At 46.0% G+C, this 13,933-nt stretch overlaps 1 protein-coding gene across 1 annotated transcript in view; it reads left to right on the top strand.

Annotated features, from left to right (window-relative positions):
• The window catches only part of LOC135515586 (DNA helicase B-like), a 37,836-nt gene extending 30,931 nt beyond the window's left edge, over positions 1 to 6,905 (top strand). The window contains 1 exon segment of the mRNA XM_064939208.1: positions 6,120 to 6,905. Within this exon segment, the coding sequence (XP_064795280.1) occupies positions 6,120 to 6,233 (114 nt within the window). The 3' untranslated portion in view covers positions 6,234 to 6,905.
• The last annotated feature ends 7,028 nt before the right edge of the window (positions 6,906 to 13,933 follow it).

Below are 13,933 nucleotides of genomic sequence, written 5' to 3'. Positions count from 1 at the left end.
GAGGAGGAGGAGGGGTTATTGTAGTAGAAGTGGAGGAGGAGGAGGGGGTTATTGTAGTAGAAGTGGTTGAGGGGTTATTGTAGTAGAAGTGGTTGAGGAGGAGGAGGGGTTATTGTAGTAGAAGTGGTTGAGGAGGAGGAGGGGTTATTGTAGTAGAAGTGGTTGAGGTGATGAGGGGTTATTTTAGTAGAAGTGGTTGAGGGAGGAGGGGTTATTTTAGTAGAAGTGGTTGAGGAGGAGGAGGGGTTATTGTAGTAGAAGTGGTTGAGGAGGAGGAGGGGTTATTGTAGTAGAAGTGGTTGAGGAGGAGGAGGGGTTATTTTAGTAGAAGTGGTTGAGGTGAGGAGGAGGGGTTATTGTAGTAGAAGTGGTTGAGGAGGAGGAGGGGTTATTGTAGTAGAAGTGGTTGAGGAGGAGGAGGGGTTATTGTAGTAGAAGCGGTTGAGGAGGAGGAGGGGCTATTTTAGTAGAAGTGGTTGAGGAGGAGGAGGGGTTATTGTAGTAGAAGTGGTGGAGGAGGAGGAGGGGTTATTGTAGTAGAAGTGGTTGAGGAGGAGGAGGGGTTATTGTAGTAGAAGTGGTTGAGGAGGAGGAGGGGTTATTGTAGTAGAAGTGGTTGAGGAGGAGGAGGGGTTATTGTAGTAGAAGTGGTGGAGGAGGAGGAGGGGTTATTGTAGTAGAAGTGGTTGAGGAGGAGGAGGGGTTATTGTAGTAGAAGTGGTTGAGGAGGAGGAGGGGTTATTGTAGTAGAAGTGGTTGAGGAGGAGGAGGGGTTATTGTAGTAGAAGTGGTTGAGGTGAGGAGGAGGGGTTATTGTAGTAGAAGTGGTTGAGGAGGAGGAGGGGTTATTGTAGTAGAAGTGGTTGAGGAGGAGGAGGGGTTATTGTAGTAGAAGTGGTTGAGGAGGAGGAGGGGTTATTTTAGTAGAAGTGGTTGAGGGGTTATTGTAGTAGAAGTGGTTGAGGAGGAGGGGTTATTGTAGTAGAAGTGGTTGAGGAGGAGGAGGGGTTATTGTAGTAGAAGTGGTTGAGGAGGAGGAGGGGTTATTGTAGTAGAAGTGGTTGAGGAGGAGGAGGGGTTATTGTAGTAGAAGTGGAGGAGGAGGAGGGGTTATTGTAGTAGAAGTGGTTGAGGAGGAGGAGGGGTTATTGTAGTAGAAGTGGTTGAGGAGGAGGAGGGGTTATTGTAGTAGAAGTGGTTGAGGAGGAGGAGGGGTTATCGTAGTAGAAGTGGTTGAGGAGGAGGAGGGGTTATTGTAGTAGAAGTGGTTGAGGAGGAGGAGGGGTTATTGTAGTAGAAGTGGAGGAGGAGGAGGGGTTATTGTAGTAGAAGTGGAGGAGGAGGAGGAGGGGTTATTGTAGTAGAAGTGGTTGAGGTGAGGAGGAGGGGTTATTGTAGTAGAAGTGGTGGAGGAGGAGGGGTTATTGTAGTAGAAGTGGTTGAGGAGGAGGAGGGGTTATTGTAGTAGAAGTGGTTGAGGAGGAGGAGGGGTTATTGTAGTAGAAGTGGTTGAGGGAGGAGGAGGGGTTATTGTAGTAGAAGTGGTTGAGGAGGAGGAGGGGTTATTGTAGTAGAAGTGGTTGAGGAGGAGGAGGGGTTATTGTAGTAGAAGTGGTTGAGGAGGAGGAGGGGTTATTGTAGTAGAAGTGGTTGAGGAGGAGGAGGGGTTATTGTAGTAGAAGTGGTTGAGGTGAGGAGGAGGGGTTATTGTAGTAGAAGTGGTTGAGGAGGAGGAGGGGTTATTGTAGTAGAAGTGGTTGAGGTGAGGAGGAGGGGTTATTGTAGTAGAAGTGGTTGAGGTGAGGAGGAGGGGTTATTGTAGTAGAAGTGGTTGAGGGAGGAGGAGGGGTTATTGTAGTAGAAGTGGTTGAGGAGGAGGAGGGGTTATTGTAGTAGAAGTGGTTGAGGTGAGGAGGGGTTATTTTAGTAGAAGTGGTTGAGGTGAGGAGGGGTTATTTTAGTAGAAGTGGTTGAGGTGAGGAGGGGTTATTTTAGTAGAAGTGGTTGAGGAGGAGGAGGGGTTATTGTAGTAGAAGTGGTTGAGGAGGAGGAGGGGTTATTGTAATAGAAGTGGTGGAGGAGGAGGAGGGGTTATTGTAGTAGAAGTGGTTGAGGAGGAGGAGGGGTTATTGTAGTAGAAGTGGTTGAGGGGTTATTGTAGTAGAAGTGGTTGAGGGGTTATTGTAGTAGAAGTGGTGGAGGAGGAGGAGGGGTTATTGTAGTAGAAGTGGTTGAGGAGGAGGAGGGGTTATTGTAGTAGAAGTGGTTGAGGAGGAGGAGGGGTTATTGTAGTAGAAGTGGTTGAGGAGGAGGAGGGGTTATTGTAGTAGAAGTGGTTGAGGAGGAGGAGGGGCTATTTTAGTAGAAGTGGTTGAGGGGTTATTGTAGTAGAAGTGGTTGAGGAGGAGGAGGGGTTATTGTGGTAGAAGTGGTGGAGGAGGAGGAGGGGTTATTGTAGTAGAAGTGGAGGAGGAGGAGGGGTTATTGTAGTAGAAGTGGTTGAGGGGTTATTGTAGTAGAAGTGGTGGAGGAGGAGGAGGGGTTATTGTAGTAGAAGTGGTTGAGGAGGAGGAGGGGTTATTGTAGTAGAAGTGGTTGAGGAGGAGGAGGGGTTATTGTAGTAGAAGTGGTTGAGGAGGAGGAGGGGCTATTTTAGTAGAAGTGGTTGAGGGGTTATTGTAGTAGAAGTGGTTGAGGAGGAGGAGGGGTTATTGTGGTAGAAGTGGTGGAGGAGGAGGAGGGGTTATTGTAGTAGAAGTGGTTGAGGAGGAGGAGGGGTTATTGTAGTAGAAGTGGTTGAGGGAGGAGGAGGGGTTATTGTAGTAGAAGTGGTTGAGGAGGAGGAGGGGTTATTGTAGTAGAAGTGGTGGAGGAGGAGGAGGGGTTATTGTAGTAGAAGTGGTTGAGGTGATGAGGGGTTATTTTAGTAGAAGTGGTTGAGGTGAGGAGGGGTTATTTTAGTAGAAGTGGTTGAGGAGGGGTTATTGTAGTAGAAGTGGTTGAGGTGAGGAGGGGTTATTGTAGTAGAAGTGGTTGAGGAGGAGGAGGGGTTATTTTAGTAGAAGTGGTTGAGGAGGAGGAGGGGTTATTGTAGTAGAAGTGGTTGAGGAGGAGGAGGGGTTATTGTAGTAGAAGTGGTTGAGGAGGAGGAGGGGTTATTGTAGTAGAAGTGGTTGAGGAGGAGGAGGGGCTATTTTAGTAGAAGTGGTTGAGGAGGAGGAGGGGCTATTTTAGTAGAAGTGGTTGAGGAGGAGGAGGGGTTATTGTAGTAGAAGTGGTTGAGGTGAGGAGGGGCTATTTTAGTAGAAGTGGTTGAGGAGGAGGAGGGGTTATTGTAGTAGAAGTGGTTGAGGAGGAGGAGGGGTTATTGTAGTACAAGTGGTTGAGGAGGAGGAGGGGTTATTGTAGTAGAAGTGGTTGAGGAGGAGGAGGGGTTATTGTAGTAGAAGTGGTTGAGGAGGAGGAGGGGTTATTGTAGTAGAAGTGGTTGAGGAGGAGGAGGGGTTATTGTAGTAGAAGTGGTTGAGGAGGAGGAGGGGTTATTGTAGTAGAAGTGGTTGAGGAGGAGGAGGGGTTATTGTAGTAGAAGTGGTTGAGGAGGAGGAGGGGGTTATTGTAGTAGAAGTGGTTGAGGAGGAGGAGGGGTTATTGTAGTAGAAGTGGTTGAGGAGGAGGAGGGGTTATTGTAGTAGAAGTGGTTGAGGAGGAGGAGGGGTTATTGTAGTAGAAGTGGTTGAGGAGGAGGAGGGGTTATTGTAGTAGAAGTGGTTGAGGAGGAGGAGGGGTTATTGTAGTAGAAGTGGTTGAGGAGGAGGAGGGGTTATTGTAGTAGAAGTGGTTGAGGAGGAGGAGGGGTTATTGTAGTAGAAGTGGTAGTAGAAGGAGGAGGAGGAGGGGTTATTGTAGTAGAAGTGGTGGAGGAGGAGGAGGGGGTTATTGTAGTAGAAGTGGTTGAGGAGGAGGAGGGGTTATTGTAGTAGAAGTGGTGGAGGAGGAGGAGGAGGAGGTAGTTATTGTAGTAGAAGTGGTTGAGGAGGAGGAGGGGTTATTGTAGTAGAAGTGGTTGAGGAGGAGGAGGAGGGGTTATTGTAGTAGAAGTGGTGGAGGAGGAGGAGGGGTTATTGTAGTAGAAGTGGTTGAGGAGGAGGAGGGGTTATTGTAGTAGAAGTGGTGGAGGAGGAGGAGGGGTTATTGTAGTAGAAGTGGTTGAGGAGGAGGAGGGGTTATTGTAGTAGAAGTGGTTGAGGAGGAGGAGGGGTTATTGTAGTAGAAGTGGTTGAGGAGGAGGAGGGGTTATTGTAGTAGAAGTGGTGGAGGAGGAGGAGGAGGAGGTAGTTATTGTAGTAGAAGTGGTTGAGGAGGAGGAGGGGTTATTGTAGTAGAAGTGGTTGAGGAGGAGGAGGAGGAGGGGTTATTGTAGTAGAAGTGGTTGAGGAGGAGGAGTGGTGGAGGAGGAGGAGGGGTTATTAGAAGTAGTTGAGGAGGAGGAGGGGTTATTGTAGTAGAAGTGGTTGAGGAGGAGGAGGGGTTATTGTAGTAGAAGTGGTGAGGAGGAGGGGGGGTTATTGTAGTAGAAGTGGTTGAGGAGGAGGAGGGGTTATTGTAGTAGAAGTGGTGGAGGAGGAGGAGGGGTTATTGTAGTAGAAGTGGTTGAGGAGGAGGGGTTATTGTAGTAGAAGTGGTTGTGGAGGAGGAGGGGTTATTGTAGTAGAAGTGGTTGAGGAGGAGGAGGGGTTATTGTAGTAGAAGTGGTTGAGGAGGAGGAGGGGTTATTGTAGTAGAAGTGGTTGAGGAGGAGGAGGGGTTATTGTAGTAGAAGTGGTGGAGGAGGAGGAGGGGTTATTGTAGTAGAAGTGGTTGAGGAGGAGGAGGGGTTATTGTAGTAGAAGTGGTTGAGGAGGAGGAGGGGTTATTGTAGTAGAAGTGGTTGAGGAGGAGGAGGGGTTATTGTAGTAGAAGTGGTTGAGGAGGAGGAGGGGTTATTGTAGTAGAAGTGGTTGAGGAGGAGGAGGAGGAGGGTTATTGTAGTAGAAGTGGTTGAGGAGGAGGGAGGAGGGTTATTGTAGTAGAAGTGGTTGAGGAGGAGGAGGTAGGGGTTATTGTAGTAGAAGTGGTTGAGGAGGAGGAGGGGTTATTGTAGTAGAAGTGGTAGTGAGGAGGAGGAGGGGTTATTGTAGTAGAAGTGGTGGAGGAGGAGGAGGGGTTATTGTAGTAGAAGTGGTTGAGGAGGAGGAGGAGGGGTTATTGTAGTAGAAGTGGTTGAGGAGGAGGAGGGGTTATTGTAGTAGAAGTGGTGGAGGAGGAGGAGGAGGAGTTATTGTAGTAGAAGTGGTTGAGGAGGAGGAGGGGTTATTGTAGTAGAAGTGGTTGAGGAGGAGGAGGAGGAGGGGTTATTGTAGTAGAAGTGGTGAGGAGGAGGAGGGGTTATTGTAGTAGAAGTGGTTGAGGAGGAGGAGGGGTTATTGTAGTAGAAGTGGTTGAGGGGTTATTGGAGTGGGAGGAGGAGGGGTTATTGTAGTAGAAGTGGTTGAGGAGGAGGAGGGGTTATTGTAGTAGAAGTGGTTGAGGAGGAGGAGGGGTTATTGTAGTAGAAGTGGTTGAGGAGGAGGAGGGGGTTATTGTGGAGGAGGAGGAGGGGTTATTGTAGTAGAAGTGGTTGAGGAGGAGGAGGGGTTATTGTTGTGGAGGAGGAGGGGTTATTGTAGTAGAAGTGGTGGAGGAGGAGGGGTTATTGTAGTAGAAGTGGTTGAGGAGGAGGAGGGGTTATTGTAGTAGAAGTGGTTGAGGAGGAGGAGGAGGAGGGGTTATTGTAGTAGAAGTGGTGGAGGAGGAGGAGGGGTTATTGTAGTAGAAGTGGTTGAGGAGGAGGAGGAGGAGGGGTTATTGTAGTAGAAGTGGTGGAGGAGGAGGGGTTATTGTAGTAGAAGTGGTTGAGGAGGAGGAGGGGTTATTGTAGTAGAAGTGGTTGAGGTGAGGAGGAGGGGTTATTGTAGTAGAAGTGGTTGAGGAGGAGGCGTTATTGTAGTAGAAGTGGTTGAGGTAGTTATTCTAAGAGAGTCCGTTGGGAAGAGGTGTCACGTTTCTCCGACTCCATCTTGTTGTTGTTGTCATCTGTGTAGGTGGAGCCATTCGAATCACCGCTGGGCTGTTCCAGACTGCAGCAGCTCGCCCTCTGCACGCCCACCTCCCACGGCAAACGGCTCTTCCAAGGTCCACCCTCCGATCAGGACTGAACGTCTTCTCTCCCTGACCCAGGATATCTTATGATTGATGGCCACTACTGCATTGATACCAGGATATCTTATGATTGATGGCCACTACTGCATTGATACCAGGATATCTTACGATTGATGGCCACTACTGCATTGATACCAGGATATCTTATGATTGATGGCCACTACTGCATTGATACCAGGATATCTTACGATTGATGGCCACTACTGCATTGATACCAGGATATCTTACGATTGATGGCCACTACTGCATTGATACCAGGATATCTTACGATTGATGGCCACTACTGCATTGATACCAGGATATCTTACGATTGATGGCCACTACTGCATTGATACCAGGATATCTTACGATTGATGGCCACTACTGCATTGATACCAGGATATCTTATGATTGATGGCCACTACTGCATTGATACCAGGATATTTGAATCAAATCATATTTTAAATGTCATATGCACGGAATACAAGTGTAGATCTTACCAATAATGCAATTTTAATTAAAAATAAGACTTAAGAATGATATTTACTAAATAAACTTTTTTTTTTTTTTTAGTAACACAATAAAATAACAATAATGAGGTTATATACAGGGGGTACCGGTACCGAGACAATGTGTGGGGGGTAGAGGTTAGTCGAGGTGATTGAGGTAGGTAAGGGTAACGTGACTATGCACGGAGTAGCAGTAGTGATGTACTGGGCTAGGTAGCTCGGGTGACACGTGACCCTCTATAGCATCTATAGCACCTGGTATAGAGGTCCTGGATTCAAGTAAAAGCTGGCCCCAGTGATGTACTGGGCTGTACACACTACCCTCTATAGCATCTATAGCACCTGGTATAGAGGTCCTGGATGGCAGGAAGCTCCGGCCCCAGTGATGTACTGGGCTGTACACACTACCCTCTATAGCATCTATAGCACCTGGTAGAGTGGTCCTGGATGGCAGCTCGGCCCCAGTGATGTACTTGGGTGGCTAGCATCTATAGCACCTGGTATAGAGGTCCTGGACCAGCCCCAGTGATGTAGCATCTATAGCATCCGCCTGGTATAGAGGTCCTGGATGGCAGGAAGCTCGGCCCCCAGTGATGTACTGGGCTGGTTGAGGAGGAGGACAGGGGTTACCCTCTATAGCATCTATAGCACCTGGTATAGAGGTCCTGGATGGCAGGAAGCTCGGCCCCAGTGATGTACTGGGCTGTACACACTACCCTCTATAGCATCTATAGCACCTGGTAGAGAGGTCCTGGATGGCAGGAAGCTCAAGGCCCCAGTGATGTACTGGGCTGTGACACACTACAGGATATCCTCTATAGCATCTATAGCACCTGGTATAGAGGTCCTGGATGGCAGGGATTGATGGCCACTCATTGCCCCAGTGATGTACTGGGCTGTACACACATTGATACCCAGGATATCTATAGCATCTATAGCACCTGTCATATAGAATACAAGGTCCTGGATGGTAACACAATAAAATAACAATAATGAGGAAGGGGTACCGGTACCCAATGTGTGGGGATGTACAGTGATGTACTGGGGGCTGTACACACAGTGATGTACCCTCTATAGCATCTATAGCACCTGGTATAGAGGTCCTGGATGGCAGGAAGCTCGGCCCCAGTGATGTACTGGGCTGTACACACTACCCTCTATAGCATCTATAGCACCTGGTATAGAGGTCCTGGATGGCAGGAAGCTCGGCCCCAGTGATGTACTGGGCTGTACACACTACCCTCTATAGCATCTATAGCACCTGGTCTAGAGGTCCTGGATGGCAGGAAGCTCGGCCCCAGTGATGTACTGGGCTGTACACACTACCCTCTATAGCATCTATAGCACCTGGTATAGAGGTCCTGGATGGCAGGAAGCTCGGCCCCAGTGATGTACTGGGCTGTACACACTACACTAGCACCTGGTATAGAGGTCTGGATGGCAGGAAGCGCCTATAGCATCCGGCGCCATCATTAGACAGGAAACTCTGCATTACTATCTGTTTATTTTAAATGTTTTAATTGCTATACGTCTGGGCTTGTATCATTTTATTGATCAAAGGTAAGTGCCTCAGATGAGATTGTGATCATTTCCTCAGTATGTTGCAATCACCTCAGCCATGTTGTTGTTTATTTCTCCACTCTGTAAATCACCTCAGCCATGTTGTTGTTGTGTTTTTCCACTCTCTAAATCACCTCAGCCATGTTGTTGTTTATTTCTCCACTCTGTAAATCACCTCAGCCATGTTGTTGTTGTTTATTTCTCCACTCTGTAAATCACCTCAGCCATGTTGTTGTTTATTTCTCCACTCTGTAAATCACCTCAGCCATGTTGTTGTTGTTTATTTTTCCACTCTGTAAATCACCTCAGCCATGTTGTTGTTTTTCCACTCTGTAAATCACCTCAGCCATGTTGTTGTTGTTTATTTTTCCACTCTGTAAATCACCTCAGCCATGTTGTTGTTGTTTATTTTTCCACTCTGTAAATCACCTCAGCCATGTTGTTGTTTTTCCACTCTGTAAATCACCTCAGCCATGTTGTTGTTGTTGTGTTTTTCCACTCTGTAAATCACCTCAGCCATGTTGTTGTTTTTCCACTCTCTAAATCACCTCAGCCATGTTGTTGTTGTGTTTTTCCACTCTGTAAATCACCTCAGCCATGTTGTTGTTTATTTCTCCACTCTGTAAATCACCTCAGCCATGTTGTTGTTTATTTCTCCACTCTGTAAATCACCTCAGCCATGTTGTTGTTTATTTCTCCACTCTGTAAATCACCTCAGCCATGTTGTTGTTTATTTCTCCACTCTGTAAATCACCTCAGCCATGTTGTTGTTTATTTCTCCACTCTAAATCACCTCAGCCATGTTGTTGTTTATTTTTCCACTCTGTAAATCACCTCAGCCATGTTGTTGTTTATTTCCACTCTGTAAATCACCTCAGCCATGTTTGTTTCCACTCTGTAAATCACCTCAGCCATGTTGTTGTTTATTTCTCCACTCTGTAAATCACCTCAGCCATGTTGTTGTTTGTTTTTCCACTCTGTAAATCACCTCAGCCATGTTGTTGTTTATTTCTCCACTCTGTAAATCACCTCAGCCATGTTGTTGTTTATTTCTCCACTCTAAATCACCTCAGCCATGTTGTTGTTGTGTTTTTCCACTCTGTAAATCACCTCAGCCATGTTGTTGTTTATTTCTCCACTCTGTAAATCACCTCAGCCATGTTGTTGTTTATTTCTCCACTCTGTAAATCACCTCAGCCATGTTGTTGTTTATTTCTCCACTCTGTAAATCACCTCAGCCATGTTGTTGTTTATTTTTCCACTCTGTAAATCACCTCAGCCATGTTGTTGTTTGTTTCCACTCTCTAAATCACCTCAGCCATGTTGTTGTTTGTTTTTCCACTCTGTAAATCACCTCAGCCATGTTGTTGTTTTTTCCACTCTGTAAATCACCTCAGCCAAGTTGTTGTTTATTTTTCCACTCTAAATCACCTCAGCCATGTTGTTGTTGTTTTTCCACTCTGTAAATCACCTCAGCCATGTTGTTGTGTTTTTCCACTCTAAATCACCTCAGCCATGTTGTTGTTGTGTTTTTCCACTCTAAATCACCTCAGCCATGTTGTTGTTGTGTTTTTCCACTCTAAATCACCTCAGCCATGTTGTTGTTGTGTTTTTCCACTCTAAATCACCTCAGCCATGTTGTTTATTTTTCCACTCTGTAAATCTTTTTTTATTGTTTCTCTTTTCTCGGCCATACAAAGGTTTACAGCTGGAGGAATTCCCAAAGTTCTACATAGACGATAAATATCATGCTACCAAAGTATTAAATTTGTACAAAAATACTTTTACAGGTCATAATACCGGTCCATTAGAAATAAAAAATAAAAATTTTCAGGGACTTAAACAGTGAGTTTGATCCTTTTAAATGTATCATACATTGAAGGTGGTTGACCCCCACTATGGTAATTGGTGGTGTATACTCCATTATTAAGAACAGAAAAATGACCACTCCACCTGAGCCTCTTTTTCTATTTAACTCAAGGCTTCGTCTGCATAAGTCCCAAAGCTTGTTCTCTGTAGCGTTGAGGTCAATTGTAAAAGAAACCTAAGGTGCAAATGTCTGCAATGAATTGTATCTGTGGTTAAATAAACCACTTTTTTTTTTTGACACAGCGAATGGCTTGATTCAACTGAACTCTTATTAAAAGACAACAAATAGTAGCAGTGACTGAAGGAGTCAATTATTACTGTTTGGATACTACGGTTGAACTGTGTGTAGTCATTTCAGTTGCTGAGAAGTCAGTGCATTTCAGTAGCTGAGATGTCAGCGCATTTCAGTAGCTGAGATGGCAGCGCATTTCAGTAGCTGAGATGGCAGTGCATTTCAGTAGCTGAGATGGCAGTGCATTTCAGTAGCTGAGATGGCAGCGCATTTCAGTAGCTGAGATGGCAGCGCATTTCAGTAGCTGAGATGGCAGTGCATTTGATGTCAGCGCATTTCAGTAGTTGAGTATCCAGTGTTGTCAATGTATAAATACAGCACTTGAAAATGAACATGTGAGACGACATGGCTTTTCCAACAGTCTCTATGGCGCACGTGAGAGAGATCGTTGTCTAAATAAGAGATTGAGTGGTTGGTTGTATAGTGGGACGGATAATGCTGTCGTACGTGAGCCATTTTCCACACAACAACGAAGAAAAAAAAAATAGTGAGACCATAGAAATAGAAATCCTAGAATGGGATTTTTTTTTTTTTTTTCTTCCCCCATTTCAAGTCGATCCTCCTATTTCAAGTCTGATCGAGTTCTATAAGCAAGAGACTGTGTTCTGCGAGCACTGAAGACAGCGGTGATGTCACTCGTCCAGAAGAAGCCACTAGTTTACATGAAGAACACGGCTGGGAGCGCCTGTTTTTGAACAGACCTCTTTTCTGGTGTCATTGTTTTGTTTAGTTTTTTTTATGAAGTGAAAATCTACTGGAATTACATCTTGTTGCCTTACCATTATAGGGTAAGACATTACACTGGGCCCTTCAACATACACCTCATCATCATCGTCAAACAAGTGTCATTTTCTATAATACCAATTCATTGTTATTATTTGAAGCCTTTGGTGGGGGGGGGGGGGGGCAAACCTCAAAAACAATGAACCGTACAAAAAACACACTTTAAAAAAAGCCAGTATCACACAGATTAGCATATTAGTTGTTTACTCAAATAGGGTACAGGGATGGTGGGATACAAAATAGAAAAGCTGTTTTTGAATTACTTGGGTTGTTTTAGATTTTACCTCATGCTCCCCCCCCCCCTCCCCTTAAATCAATGTGTCATTTTGATTGGATGGTAGAAATTAAATCTGTAACGTTACTATTCCGGGTGGGATATTTTAAGGTTGATTTGATATCTGGTTGGTTTGGCGCTCTTTTCAGAACGTCGTTTTAAAAGGATAAACGACTGCTATAATAAGGAAGTAGTTTTTCTAAACCCAGTTTTATAGGTGCCTCTTCCTAACTAGTAGTTAGTTTCAGTAGCGATGAAACTACCTGCTGTCCAATGTTCTGAAGTAGGACTTTCTCTCTGGGGCCTCCCGTAGTGGCTCAGCGGTCTAAGGTACTGCATCGCAGGGCTCGAGGCGTCACTACAGCCCCGGGTTCCATCCCAGACTGTGTTACAGCCGGGCCGTGACCAGGAGCCCCATGACCATTGGCCGAGCGTTGTCCTGGTTAGGGGAGTGGTTTGGCCCGGCCGGGATTTCCTTGTCCCATTGCGCTCTAGCGACTCCTTGTGGCGGGTTGAGCGCCTGCAAGCTGACTTCGGTCGCCATTTGTATGGTGTTTCCTCCCACACATTGGTGCGGATGGCTTCGGGGTTAAGCGAGCAGTGTGTCAAGAAGCAGTGCGGCTTGCCAGGGTCGTGTTTCGGAGGACGCATGGCTCTCGACCTTCACCTCTCCCTGTACGGGAGTCGCAGCGATGGGGCAAGAAACTACTAATTGGATATCACAATTCTTTTTAAACTCTCTCTATCTCTGGTTCCTGTAACAGCACAGTGTTAGCATACCTATTTCACTCATACTGTATGCAGGCAAGTCAGACTCAGGACCACAGTCAGTTCTTCCTCCTTTACTAGTGCAGCTGTAAGGGAGCACATTGCATATATCACCTCCTCGTACAGTAAAAACATCTCTTCTGCATCTATTTATGAAAATAGATCTATGTCCAAATGAATGATAAGGTGCTTCAGGGAAATGGGCGATCCAGTATTCTAGGATTCAGAGAAGTCGCCATTTTGTTTCTGGGAATTGCAGATTGTATTTTGTTGTTTGTTTGTTTCTAATTGCGCGTAGCCTAGATAAAGCTGCTTCTTCATTCTCCTCCCCAAAGCAAAGCTTTTTTAAATCCTTTTCTAAAGGGTTTCATATATTATGCTTCTAGGTCAACCAGTGTGCTTGGTGACATGCACGTCTTGTCTCATCTGCCAAACGCATTGTGATGAAGCCTAAGGGGATGACTGACTGTCCTGGTTCCATTTCAACTTCCTCCTCCTCAGTCTTGTCTACGAGAGGCAGGACTACAGTACAGAGGCTTCAGAAAATAAATGGGGCGAACGTTTACAATAGTGTGCTATTTTCCAGATGTTTATTTATTTATTTTTTCTTCCCCAAGTCAAATAGTCTACTTAAAAATCATCGGGAAGAAGTGAGACGCGGTACTGATGTTTTCTCTGTAAAAACCATTCGAAATCACAAGGGGGAGGGACAGAGAGCTAGGTAGACCCAGCTATGACAGATGAAGGAGGACAAGGAGGACAGAGCGAAGCTAAGTGTGAACGAGAGAGACCAAGAGAGAGAGAGAGGGAAGGAAGGACTCCCTAGAATAACTAGATCGAGGGTTTGTATCACTCTGGCCTTGTTTCCGTCACAACGCTACACAGCAGTGGTGCAGCAACACAAACACACACGTACAGAGTGGCCAGGCCAGAATCACATGTAAACGGTTCAGCAAATGTTATTGTGTTTTCTTTTGTCTTTTTTTGTTTTAAACAACAGAACTGTGTGTTACTGTTTTATTGTCCAGCTGCAGTAATAAGAAGGAGAGGATCGGTCGGATGGCACTATTGTTTCAGTTCATCGCTGTTATTATTTTTGTCTCGGGTATTTTCCAAGAGGTCAGTGTGGTCGACGTTGCCCTCCATCTTTGTAGTTCACCTCCATCTTTGTAGTCCTTGGGTAGTGGTGCGTACCGTACTCGATAGTCCCCGGTGTGAGGGAGGTAGAGGAGGAAACCTCTTGTGATTGTGGCTCATGCTCTGGCTCAGAGGAAGGAGTTTAGTTTTGTCAGTGTGCTTTGACTTAGAGGCCCAGGACCCCACCGTCCACCTAGGAACACTGTCTGCCTATCTGTGTCCTTAATAGCACCCTATTCCCTAGGTAGTGCACTACTTTTAGCCAGAGCTGTGAGGGGTTAGCCTGCAAAAGAGGTTCTGGACAGAAGTAGTGCCCTACACGTGCAATAAGGCTCCATTTTAGATTGGCTTCCTGTCTCATCAGAGTGGTTTTCTACAGTAGCACCAGGGGGAGGGCAACTCACAGGGGAAGGAGAGAGAGAGAGAGAGAGCCTTGGGCCTTCAGACTACCACTCTGATATAAGGTCTTAGTGAGACAGACAGAGGTCTTAGTGGGACAGATCAGAAAGAGAGAGCCTTGGGCCT

Source organism: Oncorhynchus masou, chromosome 27, assembly GCF_036934945.1.
Source record: "Oncorhynchus masou masou isolate Uvic2021 chromosome 27, UVic_Omas_1.1, whole genome shotgun sequence".
Taxonomy (NCBI): Eukaryota; Metazoa; Chordata; class Actinopteri; order Salmoniformes; family Salmonidae; genus Oncorhynchus; species Oncorhynchus masou.
This window is presented reverse-complemented; position numbering and strand designations above follow the sequence as displayed.